Source organism: Macaca fascicularis, chromosome 1, assembly GCF_037993035.2.
Source record: "Macaca fascicularis isolate 582-1 chromosome 1, T2T-MFA8v1.1".
In the NCBI taxonomy this organism is placed as follows: domain Eukaryota; kingdom Metazoa; phylum Chordata; class Mammalia; order Primates; family Cercopithecidae; genus Macaca; species Macaca fascicularis.
In genome coordinates, this window is record NC_088375.1 from 210,125,755 (window position 1) to 210,149,694 (window position 23,940).

Genomic DNA, 23,940 nt, shown 5'->3' on the forward strand with positions numbered 1-23,940 from the left:
GACTCCTCACTGTCTCTGTTTGGCTTCTCAGCTTGTCCCTCACCTGTGTTGCTAACACTCCCTGAATTAACTTCCAGGACTCAATGTGGCTCCTGTTTTCCTGGTCGGACTCTGATTAATGATAATACCATGAGGTCAATCGTGTGATGCCAAACAGGAGCCTCTGTTTCTATGAAAACTGGGAAGACTTAATGAAGGCAAGTTGCTAAAAAATAAATTGAATTTGGTACGGGTGGGGCGTTGTAAAGGATGGGAAGAAATAGTAAAATCTAGATGATGCCGCATGCTCATTCCTTCCTTAGCGTCTTTACATTCATGTTCCACTTTAAATAAATCAAAACTATGCCAGGCATGGGGGCTCACACTTGTAATCCCAGCACTTTGAGAGGCTGAGGCAAGAGGATCACCTGAAGCCAGGAGTTTGAGACCAGCCTGAACAACATAGTGAGACCCTGTCTCTACAGAAAAAAAATTTAAATTAGCTGGGCGTGGTGGTGCACACCTGTAATCCTAGCTACTTGAGAGGCTGAAGCAGGAAGATTGCTTGAGCCCAGGAGCTCAAGGTTACAGTGAGCTATGATTGCACCACTGCACTCCAGCCTGGGCAACAGAGCAAGACCCTGTCTCTAAAAAGAAAAGAAAAGAAAAGAAAAGAAAAAAGAAACCCAAACTGGAAATTGTTAAGCTAGAAGAACAAGAGGAAGGCCATTTAATGCATACTTATAAGTTTAAAGCTAAAAGAAGGGTTTAAGATCCTATTTTTATGATTCCCTTTTATTTTTATATAATATTTCTTATGATTCCCTTCTTCAACCACATTTTTTATTAACCCGATTTAAGTTTTTTTCAGTGGAGAGCAAGAGGAAGCCTGGCTGCCCACTGCATGGCAGGGGAATGCGCAATCAGAATTTCAAGGGAAGGGAGTCCCTGGAAATTGAGCACCTACTATGTGCCAAGCACACTCACAATTATTTTCTCATTGAATCCTCTTTATGATTTTGGGAGGTGGGCACTACCGTTGGCCCCATTTCACAGGCTAGGAAACCAAGACTCAGAAGAGTAAAGCCTCTTGCCCAGGATCTCACAGTTCATAAGAAACAAAGCAGGCTTCAGGTATGGCTGGTTTCAGCCTCCTTGTCTTTTCTGCTTCCCCAGGGCTGTTTAAAGCTTAGCACACACTTATCAGGGGGCATGTAGAGATGATAAACCCCTTATGATCCTGGCAAGGATGATCCTTGGCAAGGACCAAGCTTGGCTGTCATTTGCCACATTGCCCCGAGAATGCATTGAACTACTCGGTGCACAGATGCATCACTAGGCCCTGCACAGCCTCTTGAATTCCCTCCCATTCCTGGGCCTGGACTCAGGTTCCCAGGGATGGGGAAGCCCCTCAGGGTGATCAAGTTAAAGGGGCTTAGGGGGGCCCACTCTTAGGTGTGGAAAAAACAGCAAAGCACGTAGGGTGGTATGTTCGAAACTGGAGGCGGTGTTGGTGGAGTGGAAACAGCTCCTGGGCTGGGAAGCAGGGGCTTGGGTTCCACTGACTCATTGGGTGAACTTGGATGAGTCTCTGCTCCTCTGGGGGCTGCAGTTTCGGCTTCTGTGTAAGGGGAGTCTTCCCAGCTGTCCTTCTCCAATCTGTTTCACACATGGCTGACTCCAAAAGGCATCAGATTCAACCAGGAGGTCAAGGCCCCTTGGCAAGTTCCCCCCGTGCCACTGACCCCCGATGGTCCCACGCAGGCTGGCCAGCTGATGAGTTTACGACACAGGGTGGGGGCGGGGCAGCCTCTCCCCCCGCATGACTGTCATAGCTCCTTACTTGAGCTGACTCATAACGGAGCCCAAATCGCGTCATGGAGGCTCAGCCAAGGAAACCAATGTTTATGATGCCCTCACTCCGTGCCTGTCCCTTCAAAGAAGGTGTTATCCCCATTTTACAGGGAAAAAAACTGAGGCCCAGAGAAAGGAAGTGACTTGCCCCAAGTTCTGGCCGCTCAGATTCAGCAGAACTGGGGCTGGAAACCAAATCTGACTCCAGAGCTCTGTGGCTGTCACCGTAAACCTGCTTCCTCTCTGGCCAAGCTAGAACTCTTGTCCCCACCACCCCCACCCTCAACACCAATCGACTCACCATTCAGGGACAGAAGACTGAATCTTCATGAGGCTCGAGATGAGGCTCAGAGTGAGCGTTTCCAAGGCCATCTTGTGCACCTGTGCCCTGGGCGGAAACAAGTCTCTTTGGGACCTTGGACCAGCCCATCCTCCTCCAGGGATTTCCCCACCCCCACCCCTGAGGGCCTACAGAGTCCACTGTGAGTCTGAGACTGGTGCTAGGGTCTAGCCCCAAGCCTGGGCTCCCTGGGACAGGCCAGGGGGTGATGGCCGGGCTGCAGAGGGACTTTCCGAAGTCTTCATTTAAAGGGCATGGAAGGGTACTCTGGTGTCATGCCCAAGGTCAGGGCTGGTGAGTCAGAGGCTGAAGTTCCAATCACATCCCAGAATACCACGTGACCTTAAACAAGCTGGCGTCACCACCCTGGGCCTCAAAGCCTGGCCTGTGCAATGGGAGAGTAGAGCTTACAAGGGAAATGGTAAAAGCCGTCACCTTTCCCCCACTCTCCACCCTTTCTCCCATCCTGACATGACTTCGGGGAACATGCAAGTGTAGGATTCAATCATCTTCATGACTTTTCTACTTTTGAACCTCTCCGGGCCTTGACTCCTCAAGGACATGAGGATACAATGGGCGCTTCAGGTGAGGGGAACAGCATGACGGAAGGCCCGGAGGCAGGAAAGCTCCCGAGCATCAGGCTGGGGCAGAGACCCCCAAGGGGATGTGCAGGTGGGGGCAATAAGAGCCAAGAGCCCTGAATGACATGCTGGGGCCTCAGCCCCCAGCCCTATAGACGGCCTCCCAGTGCGGCCAGGCCACCAGGTTTCACCAGGAAGGCCCTTCTCGGTGGGCAGGCCAAGGCCAGGCGTGAGTGCTGGCAATGCCACTTCATGTGTTTCCCATTGTACTTAGTCCCAGCTCCCATAAAAGCCCCAGAGGTGCCACCCAGCCACACATGTGGACACCTGTCCCTGACAACAATAGTGGTGGATAATGGCAGGGAGTCAGCCGAAGCCCAGGGGCGAGGCGGCATGGCAGGGAGCTCTCCGGCCGCTGGTGGATCCGGGCTCCGGGCACTTGGTGAGGGGCCCGCGGGGATCCCAGCCCACCCAGGCCAATGCTGGCCTTAATTAAGAAGGAGTCTCCCACCCAGGAGCCAAACCACCCTCCCAGCCACGCCTACTCCAACTGCTTTCAGTTCTGTTTCTTGGGCCGCGTGCTGAGGCCAGCTCCACAAATAAAAGCCATCACTTTTCTTTCTCTCTTTCTTTCTTTTTTTCTTTCTTTCTTTTTTTTTTTTTTCTTTTCCAAAAAGAGAGGCAGCCACAAGATCTTCTAAAAGGCCGTGACATCACGGCCCAGGTGACCGCGGCCCAGCCAATGAGCCCAGGCCGTGAGCAGGCTCCTCGCATCCTGTGAGCTGAGGTTGGGTTGACACTGGGAAGGCCTGGTCCCTCAACCACAGAACCACAAGGCCAGGCCCTCGCCGCCTCCAGGGCCCTGCGCGGGAGCTGGTTGGCTCCTGGTGCTCCCCACCCCCGGCCGCCCTCGTACCCACCGCAGCCTGGGCTCTGTCGAGGGTAAGCCTCATTCATTCATTCCCTGTGGCACTGGAGGGGCCTGCTCTGCTCTGTCAGCCTCGGAGCTCTTCCACCCTGGCTGCCGAAAGCCCCTTCCCGCCATCTAATGATACACTCTGCATTCGCTTCTGTTGAGAATTTGTGGCTAGACATTCCTGTGGGACCGGGAATCCAAATTCTTGGGTACAAACAGAAACTTACTTTCCTTGGGGATTTTTTTTCTCTCTCACTCACACACACTCTCGCGTTCTTTCCTTTTTTCTTTTTCGTAGCAGCAGGGGGGGGAGAAGAGACAAAACAAAACAAAAAAACAACAAAAAGCAACACCCCCCCCTTTTTATTTTCAAAAGTAGCTGGGGGGAAAAAAATAAAACAACAGCCAACCAAGCGAATCCCAACTCAACACCCGAAGGGCTGAAAATTCTCGCCTTCTTCAGAGCGGGGCATGGCATCGAACAGCATCTTTGACTCCTTCCCGACCTACTCGCCGACCTTCATCCGCGGTGAGTAACGATTGCCCAGGGCCGTGGGTGGGGAGCTGTGGCCAGGCCCCGGACCACGTCCCTCCACCGACCGCCCCGGCTGCCCTCAAGCGCACTGCCTAAATCTGCTGGCCTGTGAAAGCCTGAGGTGGGAAGAGGGGTTGGTGGCCTCTGTGGTCTCTTGGCGTGGAACATCGCTGTGGCACTTTTATCCTCCGCTGGTGGAGACAGTAAGCGGGGGAGGCGATGGATACTCCAAGACCTCAAGACCTCAAAGTGCAGCCCTCAGAGGGGCCAAGGGGAACTCTCAGGGACCCTTGGCTTCCTGCTTCGCTAACGGGGCCCCTAGGCCTGCAGCCCCAGCCCCTGTCCTGCCTGGGACTCCCCACCTGGGCTCAGGAGGTCACTGCTGGCAGCTTCTGGGGAGAGCTGTGGGATCCAGGGGTCTTCCTGAAGACCACTGCCCACATTTTGCGTGTAACTCCTGGGGTATCAGAAACAAAGGGAGGAGAAGGAAGCCACAGGCTTTTGTAGAAAACTGCGCAGAGCTGGGTTGCACTGAAGCTGGACCCGCACGGGGCTGGGGGACAGAACTTGAGAAAGTTCGTGGATTTGGCCACGGAAGAGGAAAAAGTGTTTCTGGGCAGGTTTTGCCTTTTTTGGTGGCTGCGGGGACGCATAGTTCTGGATTGTGTCTCCCAGCAAGGACAGGGAGTCTGGGATCCCCAACCTGGAGCCTCTAATGGGGCTGGGACTAATGGGGAGACTTCTCCTGCCTCTGTCTCGCATTTAGGGCTGATGCACCCTGGCCTCAGACACCCCCTGCTGCCTTCCTCCTCCCCAGCAGGAGCCCAGATGGGGCTGTGACACCTGAGACTGGGGATCAAGAGTCCCTGAGCTCAAGTCCCACGGCTCAGTGGCTTCCTTGCTGAGAGACCTTAGGAGGGGAGTTACTTAACCCCTCTGTGCCCCAAATAGAGTCCCCTCTGCTTGTAGAATTCTCATTGTCTGAGCCGAGGGTGGACTGTGTATAAGGGCAGTGCCTTCGGATGGTTCTTGCGGACTGGTTCGCCTCCAGAATAGAGGGGCTGCATAAGATTTAGGACTTCAGGGTTGGGGGCTGGTGCTGCCTTTCCTCAGCCGAGGCAGTCAGCAGAGAGGCAGAAGTGGGTCTGCTTGCCTGCCTGCCTGCCCTCCTGCCCATCGGCCTGCGCTGTCGCTGGTTGACCGAGTGATTCAGGGATGGTGCCTGGGCGGCAGGCTCGGGGCAGGGACCCAGGCACATTTGGGTGTTTGAGTCCGTAGGCTTCTGGGAAGGCTTGTCCGAGAGCGGGGCCTGTTCCTCTTCCCTGGTGAGGCTGAGAAAGGCTGTGCTGCTGCCGATGGGGACTGAGTCAGGGAGAGAAGGGGGCCTGCTGTGCCCTGAAGTGGGGGCACTCCCATCAAACCTAGCTTTGGCCAATGACAACAGGCAGCCCCGGGTCTGAGAGCCGAGAGCCGCGGCTGCTTCCTCAGAGTTGCTGCTATTATAACGTTGTTCCCTTTGTAGTCCTTGGAGCTAATTAAAGGCAGTTCTGTGGCAAGAAAATAAGAGTTTATAAAATCCATTTGCCGGGTCTTTGTAATCTGTATTTCTCCTTCCGTGCGCAAGATGGAGAAATGTAGGGTTTAAAACAAAGAAACCTTGGGAGACAGGGCTAGAGCCCCGGTCGGTCTGGGCTGGGTCCTGATCCTTGGAACCCGGGAGGTGACTGGCCGTAGCACGAAGGGCACAAAGGGAGAGGTGGCTTTGGCCCAACATGTCACGTATGTGCCCAGAGACAGGAGGCCACCAGGCATAACGGGCTGATCCTGGCCAGCAGCGGTGCAGAAGGCACCTCGTAGGCTGGGGTCTGTGGGGAGGCTTGGAGTCTGGGGTCGGGGTTCAAGGGCCTTCCCTGTGCTTTCATGGAGACCTGTCTCCCCTCTTCAACCTTCTCTCTCCTGTCCAGTTCTGCTCACGACGTGCTCGCCGTGGGGGCCTGTCTCCCAAATCCCATCCCTGGAGGCTCACAGGGCTCTAGCTGCCAATTCCTTCCTCAAAGAGACCCAGCCCCAGGGTCCGATCTGCAGGGCGCCAACCCCATGCTGCCCCTTCAGGGCCCCTAACTTGCTCTGGGCCACCGACCCTTGGCAGTCTCAGGGAACCTTCAGCTTCCTCCTCGGAGTTGCGTTTTTAAACGCATAAGACGAAATCCAAAGGATTACAAAGGAAAAGAAAGCGACAGAAATACCGTTGTCAAACTCAGAAAGCAAGCTGGTGACATAGTGAGTGACTCGCTCTGTGCCTCTTCAAGAACTCACTGAGTGACAAGACCCCGCAGTGGGCCATGCAGTTGTGATGAGCATGAGCAATATTTCAGGTCATCCCTGACAGCCCTGTGAGACCAGAGAGCACCTGTGATTTCCACTGGTGGAAAATCGCCGTGGAATACGACGCTAAATTTCAGCTAGAGGCCGGGAAAAGGAAAGACACCGTTATCTCTGGCCCAGCGTCACAGACCCCCTAAATTACATGCCAGACAAAAACTCCAGGTCCATCCGGGTCTCACGTTCTCAGAATCTTATCGGGCTGTTCTCTCGTCCATAGGCTTTTAACAGAAGGGGAAGGGTCTCCCTTCGCCCCCCACTGCCTCCTCTTCCTCCTACCTGCGCCCGCCAAATGCCATCCCACCTCAGTCCCCGAGCAAAGTGTGATGGAGCCAGCGGGTTTTCTGAGATCACCACCCCGAGAGAGTTTTAAACACCCAATTCCCAGTTCCTACCTCAGGCTGCAGAGGAGTCCCCATTCCCACCTCAGGCTGCGGAGGAGTCCCCGCTCCTACCTCAGACTGCGGAATCAGAATCTTTAGGGTTTGGGCCTGGGCAGGTGTGGTTTTGAAAATCCCCCAAAGCGATTCTGATGTGCCTCTCAGGCAGGCCTGGGGACTGCTGCCAAGGGAGCCCAGTCCCCCACCTGGCTCTGCCGCCCGTGTGCTGTGGGACTGTGTCTGAGCCACTTGGCATCTCTGGGTCCCTGTTCTCTCATCAGTCAAAGGGCACAAGTGAGTTGCATTTGGTGCCTCCTATGTGTCTCTGTCTCCCCCACCTGACAACCCAGAGTGGTCCCTAGAATTATCACCAAGCTCCTACTACCTCAATTTCCCCATAGGCCAACAGAAGATGACTTCCCTTTTGTCTTCACTGGCAAAAACAGGCTGAGAATGAAGCATCCCCTCCATGCCCCTGCCTTCAGGCACCTGTACTCAGCCAGTGCCACCGTCTGCACAGGGGCCTTCGAGGCAGCAAGGGAGAGTTCCAGACCCCTGAAGAGTCCGACTGCTTGTGCACGACATTCCCACGACTCCCGCCGAGCCCTCTCCTCTCGGTTTCTCTGACTTAAAAGAGTAGGGGTATTCATTTTGTGCTAAGGGATACGAAACTTCCCTCAGTTCACTGTGGAGAGAAGGGGTGTGGGAGAAGGGTAGAGAGGCATTTGGTTCCCATCCTGCAGTAGAGACACAAGCAGGAGGTGAGAAGAAGGCAATGTTTACTCTCAAGGCTGGTGCATGGATGGTGGAATTCTAGAAGCTGGAATGGAAGGTGTGAGAGTGCACAGGGGCTCCCTGGGGTCTACTCCCAGGCAGGACAAGGGGGATTTATTTCCCCTGTGTGACAAATGGGGAAGCTGAGACCTAAGAGCTGTAATCCAGACACTCTGTGTGACTAGGGACAAGTCCCTTCCTCTGTCTGGGCCTCAGTTTCCCCATCTGACAATTATGGGCCAATGGCCCTGAGGACCCCTGAGTGCCCATGCACAGCTCCGTTGGGGGCCACACCTTCATTCTGAATCTGCCTCACGAGGCCCTCCTCTGCACCCCCTGGGGCACCCCCTCACACCAGGTCACCTTTGCTGAACCCTCACTCACAGCCCCACAGGCAAACGCTCACCCGGGACACTGGAGGTGGGCGCCCCTCCAGGGAGGGAAGCTGAGGAAATGGGCCCAAACTGCCACATGTAGGCTTTAAGGGGGCTCGGGGGGCAAAGGTGTTCATCCGTTCAGTCAGTCATTTCCCGAAAACTTATTGCGGTGTAGACGATCAAGATTCCAGCTCGGGCTTCAGAGCCAGGCTCTCCAGATCCAAGTCCTGACTCTGCCCTCTGCCCTCTGCCGTCACCTGCGTGAGTGACTTCGCTTCTCTTTCTCTGGTTTCCTCATCTGTAAGGGTTACACCAACCTTGCAGAGCTACGGAGAGAATTAAAGGAGTGTGATGCCTGGCACAGAGTAGCTACTCAATAAGCGTTTTCCATTTGTTGAACACCATGAGCATGGCCATGTACTGGGAGCTTGGGAGAGACTGGGTCAAGATCTCCATCCTAAGAGCTCACCATCAGGTGGAGAAAAAGATGCGTCAACAGAAAATTGCCCTGGGCCTGGGGCATGATAAAGGTTTTACGGGAGAAGAACCAGGGATGTGAGTTCAAAGAGGGGTACTAGCCCAGCCTTGTGGAAGACAGAACAAGTCCTCTGGAGGGGTGACTTGGAAACTGGGTCCCTAAGGGTGAAGAGGTAACAAAGACAGGGAAAGGATGTTCCAGGCAGAAGGAAGGTCCTGGGCAAAGGTGTGGATGCAGGAAAGAATGAGCTGGCTTGGGAGCCACGGGGAGGGCTGGGAGCATGGTGTGGTTCTGGCCAAGGTCCCCCCAGCAGTGGTTGGAGTTGGCCGGCAGCTCCTCCCCTGAAGATGCCTGGGAGAAATGGAAAGTGGACTCTCGGGTATGAGGTGGGTCTGTGTGGAGGCAGGGGGTGGACAAAATGGCCGTGGGCAGGTCTGGCTGAGATGGTTTGACTCAGAGGTCACCGGACAGGGAGGAGGCTGCCCAGACCAGAGAGGTCAGTCACCGTATCCTTTCCGAAGGTCCAGGAAGTTCCAATAACAGGGGACTCTCTGTTTTAGTACTGAAAGCCCCATGTCCCAGGAAACCCCTTCATCTCAGGCAACCCTGAACAGCTGGTCACCCTGAGCACATGTGTCCATGGGGCCTCCCCCTCCCCGCCATCCCTGGGAGAGGAACGGACTGACCGCTAGCCCTTCCGTGCCCACTACGGCGCTTGCCTGGCGCCACGTCTACTAGGTCCCTTTGACGGCGGCTTCTGAGGCTGCCCTGCACACACCCGTCTCCTCAGACCACCCTGCCTGTCCAAAGTGCCCCCCAGGCTGGAAAAGCATTCCTGGGAGCCCCCCACTGCCCACAGGGTCTAGGCAGGCATGAGCCGGCCCCACACAGCGGGACTGTGTGTCCAGGCCTTACCGCACCCACTCTGGCCGGCCGGAGGCCCCCGCAGCCCCACTGGTCATATAGAGGGCTCATTGACGCCTGGGCCTGGAGGTGGCCGCATCAAAGAGGAGGCTCCCTCGGTTACCTGGGGGGAGGAGGCCGGGCGACGGATAAGCAGAGCCTGAAAACCTGACCTTCCAGTAGGCTGTGAGAGGCAGGAGGGGAGTGGCGGCCTCTGACCCGAGCCTTGCCACTGAGCCAGTCTGGACTCCTCCATAGGTGGGGAAACTGAGGCCTGGGCTCTGGGTTCAGTGGAGCAGCCCCAATACCAGCTCTTATTGTCATCTCCTGGGGATGCCTCATCTGCAGACCCTTCCTCAAATCTGCCACCCAGAGTGTGTCCCCACCCCCTGTAGTTTGGGAATCTCACCCAGTCTTCCAGACTGAACCCAAATACGCCCTCTGCTAGGAGTCATTGCTGGGACACCTGCAGCCACTGGGGAGCCCTGTCCTCCTCTGAGCTTAAGTCCCTGGGCCAGCCCTGAGATTCAGCGAGTAATTCCCTACCTTGCCTGGTGGAAGAAAAGAGAGGGAAGGAAGGGAGGGAGGGAGGGAGGGAGGGAGGGAAGATTGCCTTTAGCCCTCAGTGGATCTACAGCCCAGGTCTTTGTCATCTGCCTTGAAATAGCACCTCCTGGAGCCCCTGGACACAGTGGGGATGGGAATCTTGGGCCTGGGGCTGGGAGTAGGACTCTGGTCTTGCCTTGAGAAGTCACAAGAACAAGGAATAGTGAATCAGTCCAAGAGCATGTCAGAGCCGGAAGGCAGAGAGTTCCCCTTCTCATTTCATAGATGAGAAAACTGGGGACTAAAGAGGCATGTGGTCTTGTAAAACGTCAAATTCAGCAGCAGAAAAACTGACTTTCCTTGCCTCTCCGGGGTCCAATCATCTGCTTTGCATACAGTTTAGGAGTCAGAACAATCTAGGTTTAAACTGCACGGTAGCTGGGTGACCCAATGTGTTAATTCGCCTCTTAAGGTCACAGTTTCCTCCTCTGTAAAACGGGCTAGTAACACTGACTTCAAAGGGTGGTTGGGAGGAGTGACTGTGGCCCTGCCCTGAGCCCTGCATGTGGCACCTGGTACAGAATGAGCACTGGCCTGGCACAGGCCGGCCTCCTGATGGGCTCAGGCCTCTCCACACCAGCGTGATCCCCTGCCACTCAACAGATGTTTCCACATCTCACCCTCCTGCTCTCTCTCCAGCACCAAGCCCTGGTTTTTTCAGGGCTAGAGAGGTCTGAGCAGGCACAAGACTAGAGGGACTGTCAGACCCCTTGTCAATGGCTCCCGGGATAAAGGAAGGCACTCTTCGGAGAGGAAGCAATGTCAAACGCAGCTATAAGCCTCAGCTGCAGCCAGGCTCTGCCACTTCCTTGCTGTGTGGCCTTGGGAGAGGTGCCTCACCTCTCTGTGTTTCGTTTTCTCACCTGTAAAATGGAGACAACGAATAGCACCCACCTCAAGGCTTGTTGGGTAGGTTTAATGAGATAGCATATATCATGTGCACAGCACAGGGCCTGGCACAGACAAGCCCTCACGGCATGCCAGAAATTACTAATATTTAATGTTCTTCCTCCTCTGCAAAAAACCTTCTGTCTAACTCTAAGCAGGATGTGGAAGGTGAGAAACCCTGGCCTGTCTTCTCAAGGCCCAGCTTCATGGCCGCCCCTTTGGGGAGCCTTCCCAGCCCTTCCCTTTCTCCCCTCCAGGCGCTGGGGGTGCTCTGCCACTGCTGCCCCTCACTCCTCACCCCACAGGGGTCCAAAGGGTGCTCTTGGGAGCAGGGGCAGGCTCACAGGTGACATTCAGCCCTTGTCACTAAATGGATAGAGGAAAGAAAGAATGAATGGATGGATGGATGGACGGACGGATGGATGGATGGACGAATGAATGGGCTAACAATTGGTCAGCCTGAGAGGTTTCCAGCTTCTCCCTCACTTCCCCCTTCGCTGTCTGGCTTCTTCTTTGAAACACGTGTTGGCGCGAGCCTGAGCACTCCGGTCCAATCGGTGCAGGCAGCGTGAAGGTTTAGGTTCCTCTTTGGGGTTTTCTTTCGAGTCTGGGAAAAGTGTGTTTGGCAAAAGGTTCAGACTTACGTGTGGGTGGAAAGGGCAGACGCGTATAACTTATGATTTGAAGGGTGACCAAAGTCGGCCCCCCTCCAAACATCCTTCAACGTGGGACATGGTGACTGAGATTCCACCAGCACACGCAGTCCCTGTGGGGGTGGGGCTCTTGTAAATGTAGGTCCTTCCTGTCACGCACACCTGAGTGTCCACAGTCTGCCTGATTCCTTGGCCTTTGTTGAGAGGAGTTAAACGGCTGGAGCAGAGAAAGCAGAGGGCATCTGGGGGATGGAACACTTGGAGAGTGCAAAGGGAAAGGCAGACGGAGTGGAAAGGGGTGGGGAGGAAAGGAGGGGTCCATTTTGGTCATGCCCCTGTTCCCAAACCCAACTTGCCTGGGTGCCAGGGCTGAGGACCAGCACCTGTGGCTTGGCCTCCAGTGCTCCCTCCTCAAGCCTGAGCTCTGTCCCACTCCACCTCGGTGGGGAAAGCAGGGGCAGGAGGTGAGGCCTGCTGACACGCTTCCCCCAGCTCTTTGCACCCCTGTGTCTCGGGAAGAGGTGCTGGATCCAGGAGGGATGGAGAAAGGACCTCAAAGTCGGAAGTGATAAACAGCCCACGGAGAGAGCCTGGTGCCCCCACATCTCCCACAGAGCAGCTATATCCCTTCCCAGGGGGAGAGGAAGCCACCTCTGAGAACAAGGCCATCTCAGAAAAAAAAAAACTAGAGGGAAACACTGACATGTCGATAGTAGTTAATGCTGTATGGTGTGCCATTATGGCAGGCAACTTTTATTTTACATTCTTTTGATGACTGTGTATTTTCCAAACTTTTAATACTTACAAATTTAAGGGAAAACAATTTTTGTTTTCAAAGAAAGAAAGAGGAACAGGCAGCCCCACCCTCCCAGGAACGGGCAAGCTGAGGCCCCCGTCAGCCTGAGCTCCCGCCTGGGAATGGCCTGCTCCCACCCAGGCGAGGCCCTGCTGGCCGCCCTGCTCTCTGTCCTTCTTCCCAAATCACTGTGTCTGTCGCCTGCCTCCTTGGCTCTGCCTGTCGGGCTGTGGAGCAGGGTCCACCCTGGGCTGCAGAGGGCCATGCATACAATAGGTGTTCAGGAAATGCTTGTGACCTGAGGTGTGGTCCCAATCTGCAGACAGTTTCCCTGGAGAGGTGGGCCTAGGTCCCCAGCAGACTTAGGATGTGAGGTGGGCGAATTGGTTGTTGCTGATTCATTCAATGAACATTTATTGAGCATCTGCTGCATGCGAGCACTGTTCTGGGCACTGGGGATGCAGAAGTGAACACCATGGACAAAGACGCCTTCTCCCTGGGGGCCGACATTCCAGTGATGTGTGGAGAGAGACTGCCTCAGGAACCATCCTCCCCACAGTGTTTTTCAGTGTCGCAGCTTTCCATTTATAGATGGGGAAACTGACACTCAGAAAGGAAGCAGCCCTTGCCTGAACTTCCACAGCCAGGGAGTTGCAGATGCTGTTCTAAGCTCCAGGGCCTCGAGATTGAGCCCAGACCTTAGCCCACCCAGCCCTACTAAGGTAGGCTCTCTCTTCTGGCCACCCACACCCCTCTGGCTTAGGTCCTTCCTACCTGTGTAGAATCTTGGCCTCCTGGGACTTCTATAAATGCTCCGGATTCCCCATTACATCCTCATCACAGCTCCGTGTGCTGGGCGTCACCACCTCCATTGTGGAAATGAAAACAGACTCAGGCAGATGGTGGGACTTGCTGCAACTGATGTTTAAGAAGAGGAAAGAGGACCTTGAGTCATCCTGTGGTCTGTCTGACATCAAACCAGCCCATCAAACTCTCCCCTCTGCCTGGAAGGTGTCTTCTCTTCCTTGGCCTGAGGGCACCACCTCTGTGGAGCCCTCCCTGATACCTCTAGGTGAAGTGATTCATATCCTCCTCTACGCAACCACAGCATCTTCAGGCCCTTCTCAGATACTTCCTGAAGGCTTCCTAGAAAGGGTGGAATCTGAGATGGGTCTAGAAAGGGCAGATCTGGGAAGGAAGGAACCTTGCTGGTACAAGCAGAGTGAGCAGCATGGGCAAAGGAAGAAGGACCACACAAAAGGATTACATGGAGATGGAAGGATTATGGGTCCTGTGGAGGGCTTGAGGGAGAGAAGACTGGTGAGGAAGGTGGGCCAGGCCTGGGGTTGGTCATGGCTTCAGGACAAGGGGGTCCGGGACTGAACTGAGCTGGGCCGTGATGTGGGGCAAAGCATCCCATGATGCACAGGGCGGTTCTCTGAAATAGGCCAGTGTAGACAAGGCCTTGAGGGTAGGTACGTGTGTGAACAGAGACCACAGGGGCCTCCCGCACCCGCTCACAAGCCCTATTTTTGTCAGTCTCTAGACACACATCTGAGCAGCCGAAATGCACTTGCTCTCAGGCACTTAGAGGGCTCCGTGGATGGCCACGTCCGTGGTCGGACGAGGACAAGGGCGAAGGCTCAGAGCAGTCGAAGGGAAACCTGTGCTGGGGAGAATCCCAGGGCTAGTGACGTTGGCATGATTTTCAGGGCACGGTGCAAAATGAAAATACAGGATCCCTTGTTCAAAAATCAGTGAGAATTTCAGGACAGCAACCACAGAACATGAAACTGAGCGTGAGGCCCTTCTAAGCAAGGGACCGTGTGCAACTGCACAGGCCTGAAAATAAACCTCTGTCTGCCTTTCCTTCCTTCCTTGGCCTTGTGTGGGCTTCCATTCTTCACGAGTCCACAGTTTTAAAATAATAATAATAAGTGGAGCCTTGGGTGAGAGCATAACTTGAAGATTTTAGAACCAGTAAGAACATTAGGGAAAACATGAAGCCAACCAACGTCCCCACCTTGTCTGCATTTTATGTTGTAGAACACCTGAAGGATCTAAGAAATTTAAAAATAAACTCGGTAATCTCAACACCCAGAAAAAACCGCTATCATTCGGTGTATTTCCTTCCAGTCTATTTTTACCCCATGTCTTGTTTTTGCCTCTGTGGGTCTCTTTCCTCCATGTGTGAGGCCACGCAGATATGTCTGAGAACTTCAACAAGAATATCAATAGGTTAGGCATGGCGGCTCCCGCCTGTAATCCCAACACTTTGGGAGGCTGAGGCAGGAGGATTGCTTGAGCTCAAGAGGTGAAGGCTGCAGTGAACTATGATCGTACCACTGCACTCTAGCCTGGGTGACAGAGCGAGACCTAGTCTCAAAAAAAAAAAAAAAAAACCCACATTAACAACATTAACAGTCATTAGAGGTTGAACATCCCTTACCCAAGATGGTTTGGACCAGAAGCATTCGAATTTAGGATTTCTGATTTTGTCGGATTTGGGAATAGTTGCATTATAATTCAATCCAAAATCCAAAATTCTCCGATGAGTATTTCTTTTGAGTGCCATGTTGGCCCTAAAAAAGTTTTGGATTTTGGAGCATTTCAGATTTCAGATTTTTGAATTAGGGGTAATCAACCTGTATAGGTGTTAGGATATGTCTAGGAAGAAACTAGAACAGCACCGTCCCATAGGATTTTCTGTGATGATGGTAATGTCCCCTGTCTGTGCTGCCCAACACAGTAGCCTCCTGCTGCAGGTGAATACTGACTACTTGAAATGTGGCTACTGTAACTGAGGAACTGAACTTTTTATCTGATTTCATTTTAATTATTTTCATTCAAATAGCATTTAAATATTTTCATTTAAAAGCTAATGGCTACTTTGTAGGGCTCTACAGATCTGTGGGTTTTTTTTTTTCATTTTTCAACCCAAAATGTTTGAAAAGTTTTATACATAACAAGCATGTACTGCTTTAGTAATCAAAAGAAAGGTACTAAAAATTTTAAGTTTTTAAAGCATTCGATGCTACCGGAAAAAAAATGTACTTTAGATTTTTCAAAGCCTATGATGGGGGAAGATTGATCCTGTTAGAATAACATCTATTTTTACTTTTCCAATCAACGTACAGAAGAACGAATGTGGGGTTTAGAATCAGAAGCTGTGGGTTTGTCTACCGGATCTGCCACTTACTGGCTGTGTGGCCACTTAACCTTTGTGAACCTCAATTTCCTCATCTGTATGATGGGGATATTGATGCTAGTGACCTCTCCAGGCCGCTGTGGGGACTGAATCAGACAAGGAAGGTGAGAACAGGAGGAACGGCCTAGCGATGGTGCGCATGACTGGGGATGATTTCAGTAGGGGTGGAACGGCTCATCCCTGCGAGGGGGTGTTCCTCACGGCTCTGACTCCCCTCGCCATTTCCTAGAAACCAGGAAATGAGGGTGGCTTCTCCCAACGTGTGTTCAGACGTTATCAGGTGGTGAGCAGAAATAATGGAGCTCTGTGGTCAAACAAGGTTGGGATTGGTTGTTTCAAACAATATTCGAAGGTGTTTTGCTGCAGGACTTGTCAGAGCCTTTGATATGCTAATGGCTACCTTGTTGGGCCATGGAGATCTAAAAGAGTGTATGCTCAACTGTTTATTGAGTTATCTCTTGGGGTGAGATGATGCATCTGGAAGGGGCTGGTGTGTGCAAAGTCCACTTTGGGAAAAGCTGCTCTAGAGAGAGCTGTTGAATCCACCATGGGCTACAAGCACTGTGGGGGCGGGGAAATTACCTTTTCAAGGACCTAGGAAATTGTATCGAAACTTCAAAGGAAAATTTGCTGGCTCCTAAATGCAAAAGAGAAAAGTACAACATTGAAATGAATAAATTCGTAATTGACTGTCTAGAAAATATAAATCATGACTCAACTCTTTTTTTTTTTTGAGACGGAGTCTCGCTCTGTCGCCCAGGCTGGAGTGCAGTGGCCGGATCTCAGCTCACTGCAAGCTCCGCCTCCCGGGTTCCCGCCATTCTCCTGCCTCAGCCTCCCGAGTAGCTGGGACTACAGGCGCCGCCACTGCGCCCGGCTAGTTTTTTGTATTTCTTAGTAGAGACGGGGTTTCACCGTGTTAGCCAGGATGGTCTCGATCTCCTGACCTCGTGATCCACCCATCTCCGCCTCCCAAAGTGCTGGGATTACAGGCTTGAGCCACCGCGCCCGGCCGACTCTACTCTTAAATAGTTCCATTAGCGGTAAACATTTACATAGCTCTTAACTCTATGCCAGCCACTGTCTAAGTGCTTTACATTTCTCTGTTCATTTTGTTTTTATATGTATTTGAGACAGGGTCTGACTCTGTCATCCAGGCTGGAGCGCGGTGGCATAATCTTGGCTCACCAAAGTCTCTGCCTCCCAGGCTCAAATGATATACCTTAGCTCATTTAATTCTCACACCCCTGTAAGACAAAAGTTCTTATGAGGCCCATTTTATAGATGAGAAAACGGAAGCCCCGAGAGATTAAGGCATCTGCTCAGATCCCCCACACCCAGGCAGCCTGCATCCGGAGCCTGTGTGGCTCGCCAAAGCACAGTAGCCATGAATTAATTAATGGACGTTTCCTCAGGTCAAGGAACATCCTTGGTCTTCTCTCAGCCCCTTTCTGGTAAGAGCTGGTGGTGCCCCCATGAGCTTGGTTCCCACGTCCTCCACCCACACCTAGAGAGGCTGGAGCGACTCAAGGGGTGAAGGGAAGCCAGGCAGAACCAGTTCCACCACTTTCTTACTGGGTGAGTCATTGCCTCCTCTGGGCTTCAGTTTCCTCATCTGAGAAATGGACCAGTAATCGTTTGTGGAACAGAGAGGGGAGATTCATAGAACTCAGTGCATGGCCCATGCAGAAGGTACCTGAGGTGTGGTGGTCCTCTCCGCGCTCAGTGCATAGTTAGAGAAACTGAGGCACAGAGAGAGAGAGAGACAGGGCCAAAGCTGAGCTCAGAGAGCACCCTAGGGAGCCAGGCCAGAACCCCATGCAGGGAAAGTGTTTCTTTCTCTCTCTGTCTCAGCAGGCGCCCATGCTGCCTTTTTTTTTTTTTTTTTTTTTTTTTTTTTTTTTTTTTTTTTTTTTTTTTTTTTTTTTTTTTTGACAGAGTCTCGCTCTGTTGCCAGACTGGAGTGCAGTGGCACGATCTTGGCTTATAGCAACCTCTGACTCCCTGGTTCAAGCGATTCTCCTGCCTCAGCCTCCCGAGTAGCTGGGATTACAGGCACGCGCCACCATGCCCAGCAATTTTTGTATTTTTAGTAGAGACGGGGTTTCACCATGTTATCCAGGAGGGTCTCGATCTCCCGGTCTCGTGATCCGCCCGCCTCCGCCTCCCAAAGTGATGGGATTACAAGCGTGAGCCACCGCGCCCGGCCTATGCTGCCCTTCTTACGGCAGCACATCAAGCACTTTGGCGGGGACCTCTGGGTTCCTCTCCCTTAGGCTCCTCAGCTCTCCTGGGGCCCTTCCACCTACCGCAGGTCTGCCTGATCCAGGCTCATGCCCAGGCCTACTGCCCAGGCATGGTGCAGATGTGCCCTGGCATTCCCTTGTCAGGTGCCCTCTTCTGAGCGAGGGGCAGGCACACAGGCATGGCCCTGTTCATGCCCCCCTGTGCTTGTCCAGGTACCCCAGATACTCCAAGCAGAGGGAGGTACTCCACATCTCTCTACTCCAAGAACAGAGATCCACCCCATGCCCAGCCACCTATGAGACTGCTATGTTCCAGGGCTACCTGCCCACCCCCGACCCCCTGCATTTGAATTTAATGCTCAGCAGTTGCCACATTGAAATGCTGGATCATTTTCGCTCTGAATTAGTGTGTTGTAAGTGAAGTCTGATGGGCTAATGCGGCATGCCTGGGGACTTGGAGCCCGGGTCCAGTCTGCCTCTTGCTGCCTCCAGGGATGGGTCCTCAGCAGCCCGATACCCTGCACTGCCGCCCTCCACTGAGGCAGGCGTGGGGAGGAGAGGGGCATGGAATCTGCACACCAAGTTTTGGGGTGGCCCCTGAGCATCTGTGAGGGTCTGCCCTCTCTGCACAAGTCTCCCCAGGTCCAAGGATGTGTGACATTGAATAGCAAATAAAAAACACCATCGTGGGTTGAGAGTCCACAGAAGAAAGGAAAAACTTTTTTTCCTGCATTTTGAAAAGGGGTCCTGTATTTTCTTTTTGCACTGGGTCCTATAAAGTAGGTAAATGGTCCTGCCTGAGGATTGGGGAGACATGCAGGGCCCCCAGAAATACAGTGAAGGCACGGGGCGAGCTCAGATGAGGCCTGCCCTGTTGAGTTTCTGCAAGTGAGAAGAGGGAGCAACAGCTCCTGGGGTCTCCTGGGGTTCCAGGGCCCAGGCAAAAAGAGGAGGCTGCAGTGTGAGGACTCCAGGACATGGAAGCCCTGCCCACAGGTACCCTGAGCTCAGCTATGCGGACCCCTCCTGGGGAGACCCCATGCGCTGAGCTGAGGTCCACCCTTCTGCCAAGCAGGGTGCCAAGGGCCAAGGCCAAAACCCCACTCCAGAGAGTCCTGGCCCAGAGCGGCAGGCCGGAGGTGGCAGGCGGGCTCCCGATGGCCTCCCTGGCCCTGGCCGTGTGGATGATAGGCCGGGTGAGGTGGGCTCCTGGCCTCGGCTTTCACACATGTCATGGGGAATGAAAAACTCACAGAGGCCACTGCGGAGTGCAGGAGGCCGGGTCCCAGTTCAGTCAGTGATGAGGGCCAGTGGGGGTCGGTGACAACTTGGACTAGAAATCAAGCTGTGGTCAAGGTTGGGACTCAGCTTGTGGCCCTTTGGGGAGTCAGGTTGGGGCCTCTCTCTGTCTCGTTCACATCCGCCAAGTCCTCAGTGCGGGTGCTGGGTCGGGTCTGAGTCACAGGAGGTACTCAGTAAACGCTCCTGGAGGAATGAATAACTGGGGGTCCGCTCAGAGAGGGCATGGCTGGAGTGCAGCCCCGGGCGCTGGGGACGATCTGCGTTTTCCATTTAGCCAGACTTGGATTCAAATCTTGACTCTGCTGCTTACACCCTGAGGGGGATATTTAACCTCCTTTTTGCTGTTTCTTCATCCGTACAATGGGAAGAATGACAGTACCTCCCTCTCAGGTTTTTAGAGAATTCACTGAGACAAACCTGAAGTCCTCAGCTCCACAGCTGCCCATGGGAAACGCCCAAGTATGTGGGAATGAATGTGATCGTATCGAGAAGACCTGCAGACCCCCATCCCTCAAAGACACTCACAGTGTTCACTGTGGTTATAAGACTGCAGGCTTTAACATTTTTTAAATGTGTTTTCTGTATTTTCCAAGATTTTCCATTGTGCTCGTATTATTTGTATCACAGGGGCAAGCGGCAGGGGGCAGGGTGGGGGGCTCAATTAATGTGATTAATTGACAATATTGTTTAAATAGACAATAATAAGAGGAGGCCAGGCAGAGTTGGTTCCCCCCAAGCATTCACTGGGGTCCCAGCTTCCCAGAGGCCCTGACAGCATTTGGGCCTTGTGGCCTCCCCACATGTACCCTTGTCCTGGATATGCCCCTCCCCCACATGCATGCCTGCCCTGCATTAACCCCCACAATGCACCCGTGCCATGCACTAACCCTTCTCTCCATGCACCTCTGTCTTGCAGGCACCCCCACATGCACCCCTCTTCTGCATATGGCCCTCCCCCACGTGCACCCCGTACTGCTCATGGCCCTCCCCCACATGCACCCCTGTACTGCTCATGGCCCTCCCCCACATGCACCCCTGTACTGCTCATGGCCCTCCCCCACATGCACCCCTGTCCTGCATGTACCCCTCCCCTGCATGTGCCCACCTTCAGGTCAGACCAGCACCAGCTGAGGGTTTCCGGTAAGACCTGCGGGTGTGCTGGGGCCTCTGTCACAGGCAGTCCCAGCTCAGCAACCAAAGTCTGGCCCTGCCACCATGTCAGGCCTCCCGCCCTGTGTGCCCACCCCCACCATGTGCGTGTGAACACACAGCACCCTCACACAAGCATACACACACTTCACAGGCCGCACCTGCTGCAACAGACACAGACTTTTCAGGAACTCCTTCTGGGGGGACCAAGGACCACCTGGTGGCGTGGTCGAAGGGAGGCTGCAGCGGGAGGCTGCTTAACTCCTACCCACGCTGCTCTTCCCATCTCTGGCCAGGAAATCCTTCTTCTTCCTGGGGGTCCCCAGACACCTGTCATGAGCTCCTGTCCACTGGGTTGATGCTTCCGGAGTGCTGAGGCCTCCAGGAATCCAGGACTGATATGACAGAGTCAGGGCCCCAGCTCAGAAGGAGGTTTCCCAGCTGGGAGAAGCCCCAGTGATGTCTGGAGGGTCCCATTTATCTGACAGATGGGGAAACTGAGCCTGGGAGAGGGTGGGGCCTCCCCAGGTCACCCCAGGAAGAAAGGCAGAAGCGGCAGAGGCAGCCTCACCCGGTGGAAGCACACAGCAGAAAGGGCAGAGGAAGCCAGTCGTGGTCAAACTTCTCTGGGCTCTGGGTCCCTCGCCTGTCAGGCAGGGGCCACTCAGGCCATGCCAAGCGCTGGCTGTGATCTGCGGGGAGCTCCAGAAGTACTCAGGGAGCTCCAGGTGAAGCCCACACAGCTCTGTGGGTTGTGGGGAAAGGAGGATGCAAACAGGGAGCATCCCCAGGGGCCTAGGTTAACCCCCTGCAATCATTTCTGTCCTCTTCTTCCTGTGGGGTTAGTTAAAAAATAGCCACCCATCTGCTGGGGTGGGGTGGGCCAGCCTCCATCTGGGGCTGTCAGGTCCCTCCCAGCTCAGCCTTGGGCAAAGACCTGCCCACTCCAACCCCTCAAAGACCAGGCTTGGCTGCCTGTGGTGAGCTGGTCCATCTGGCAGGGTTCTCTCTCCCTTTGACTCAGCACTGAGTATCTGCACCCACTGTGCTCAGAGCCGCCACAGGCCTAGGAGGCCGTCTCTGAATCCCTGCTCTCCCATTTCACAGACGGAGAGGGTGAGCGGCAGAGGCCTCCCAGGGCACATATGGAGTCAAAACAGGGACAGGACCTGGCTGCCCAGCTTTTAGGCCAAAGCTTGTCCTTGCTTCTGGGTAGTGTTGGGACTGCGCCCCATTGGGTAGCAAGCAGCCGGTGTACTGGGGCAGCGCCTTTGCACCCCCAGGTGACAAGGCCTAGGGCCCACAGCTCTCTGGAGCACCCTCAGTGTTCTCACCTGTAAGGTGGGAGACAGCCATCCCTAGCTTCAGGGTTACCGTGAAGACACACAGAGACGCAGAGGGTCTGGCACGTGGTGAGCTCCGTGGGTTAATCATTGACAAGTCTGATGTCTACACAGGCCTGAGGTCCAGAGCACCCTCAGACCACAGTGACCTCTGTGGCTGTTCTGGTTGGAACTAAGCATCTGGGCCTTAGACCTTAGACCATAACGTGGAGAAATAGCTGAGGAAATGGCTGCTTTCAGCATTGGATGGAATCGGTGAGGCCTCGGGCGTAGACAGGGCTTTTCTCTGGAGGAGGTGGAATATTGCCCCCTGGCTTTCTGCCGAGCTGAGAAGTCCAGGCGGCCGGTGGGAGTGGGGCTGGAGAGCAGCTGTGGGGAGGATATGGGGCGGTGTCCAGAGCCTCTCAGTGTCTATACTGGGCTCAGCAACCCCTGTCCCAGAATCTGTCCTAAGGAAGGAACCAGGGATGCAGCCAAGACATTCACGCAGGGTGTTCCCTGACAGAAATCCGGAAACCCCCTAAACAGCCCATCACAAGGGAATTATGGCAGTGCATGAGTGGGGGGGATGGCCTTTCCACACCCTGCCCCCCCCAGGCCTGTCCAGCAGCCACTTGTCCCCTGCCATCAGGGAGGCTTTAAGAAAACAGGAGAACACACATACACACATGTTGGGGGATTTCAAAAGCAGGTTTAAAGGACCCCATACTGTATGTTCCCAACACTCTAAAAGAAAGGAAGGAGCGAAGGGAGGGAGGGCGGAGAAGAGCAGCAGCAGTTAAATCTATACATACAGTAAGGAGAGCAGAAGGCAGAACACTCAGTGGGAACCATTGTTCTGGGTGGCAGGATTATGGATGGTTTTAATTTTCTTCTTCATAATTTTATTATTTTCCAATTTTTCTTTAATGAATGTGTATTATTTCTATAATCAGAAAAAAATGTGTTTTGTTTTAAGGAATGGGGGGGTTCAAGATTGTTCTTCCCCTTTTATAGACTCTGACACTGAGGCCCAGAGTGGAAACAAATAGCATTGGTTCATTCACTCAGCCATTCATTCACTCACTCATTCGTTCATTCATTCATTCATTCTCAAATGCTTCTGGGAACCCCCCTAAACCCAGACTCAGTTTGAAGCCCCATGCCAAAGAGCTGAAAGGGGCCCATCTCCGTACTCAGGGAGGTCACAGTCAGGCAATGTAAAGGACACAACAGCAAGTCCTTACAATGCATTCAGACAAGGGGTCATTGTGGGGAGGGGAAAGAGAGGGGGCCAAGTCCTCCTGGGAGTTTTAGAGATGGTCTCACAAAGAGGGAGAAGTAGGACAGGGCTTTGATGCACGAGGAGCAGTTGGGCAGTCAGAGAATGGGGAAGCACATACCCTGAAAAGGAACCGGGGGCTGTTAGACAGAGAGGATCCACGGTGTTCAGGGGAATGGGTGGGGAGATAACATTAGAACATTCAATGAGCCAAGTTTGCCAAAGGCCTGGAATTGCCTGGCTCTGCTGCTCGATGGTTATGTGACTTTGAACAAGTTACTAAGCCTCCTGGGCCTCAGTTTCCTCATCTGGAAAATGGGCTAACCACTTCATTGGGTTATTGCAAGAACCGAGTGAGTTAATAAATGTAAAGCACTCAGCCCGGGTCTGGCATATTGAAGCAGCTATGAAACTGCTTTTACTATTTGCTATGATTTACATTTTACCCTGTAGGCATTCTGGGAGCCAAAGAGGGTTTTTAAGCTAGAAGTTAGTGTGAATTCATTTGCTTATCTATTTCACTCATTCAATAGACATTTATTGAGATCCTAATACGTACCCAGGAATGGTTTTATGTGCTGGGGATGAATTTGCCAGATAAAATACAAGACTCCTAAATTTCAGATAAACAACAAATAATTGCAACATTTGGGGCAACTTTACACTAAAAAGGTGTTCATTATTTATCTGAAATTCAATTTAACTGGCTGTTTTATATTTCCATTTGTTAAATCTGACAACTCTACCTGCAAATGTAACACCAAGCAAGCAAAAAATCTCTGCCCTCCTGCAGCTGACCTTCTGTGAGAGAAAAGAGACAATTCATAAGTCAAGCTATTGTGTATCAGGCGCTAATAAATGTGCTGAGGAACTGTCAATCAAGGAAGGGAGAGACATTCGTTTCCTATGCCTGCCGTCATAAATTAACCCACTTTTAGTGTCTAAAAAAAAAAAAAAACACGCATTTATAATCTTACAGTTCCAGGGAT

The 23,940-nt window shown here is 53.2% G+C and overlaps 1 protein-coding gene across 3 annotated transcripts in view; it reads left to right on the forward strand.

Annotated features, from left to right (window-relative positions):
- The first annotated feature begins 3,577 nt into the window (after positions 1–3,577).
- The window catches only part of RUNX3 (RUNX family transcription factor 3), a 66,534-nt gene continuing 46,171 nt past the window's right edge, over positions 3,578–23,940 (forward strand). For 2 of the 3 annotated variants that reach the window (XM_005544409.5, XM_065527556.2), the window contains exon 1: positions 3,706–4,199. In XM_005544409.5, coding sequence (XP_005544466.3) covers positions 4,142–4,199 — 58 coding nt within the window. In that variant the 5' untranslated portion in view covers positions 3,706–4,141. The other variant, XM_045377867.3, reaches the window with a different exon arrangement.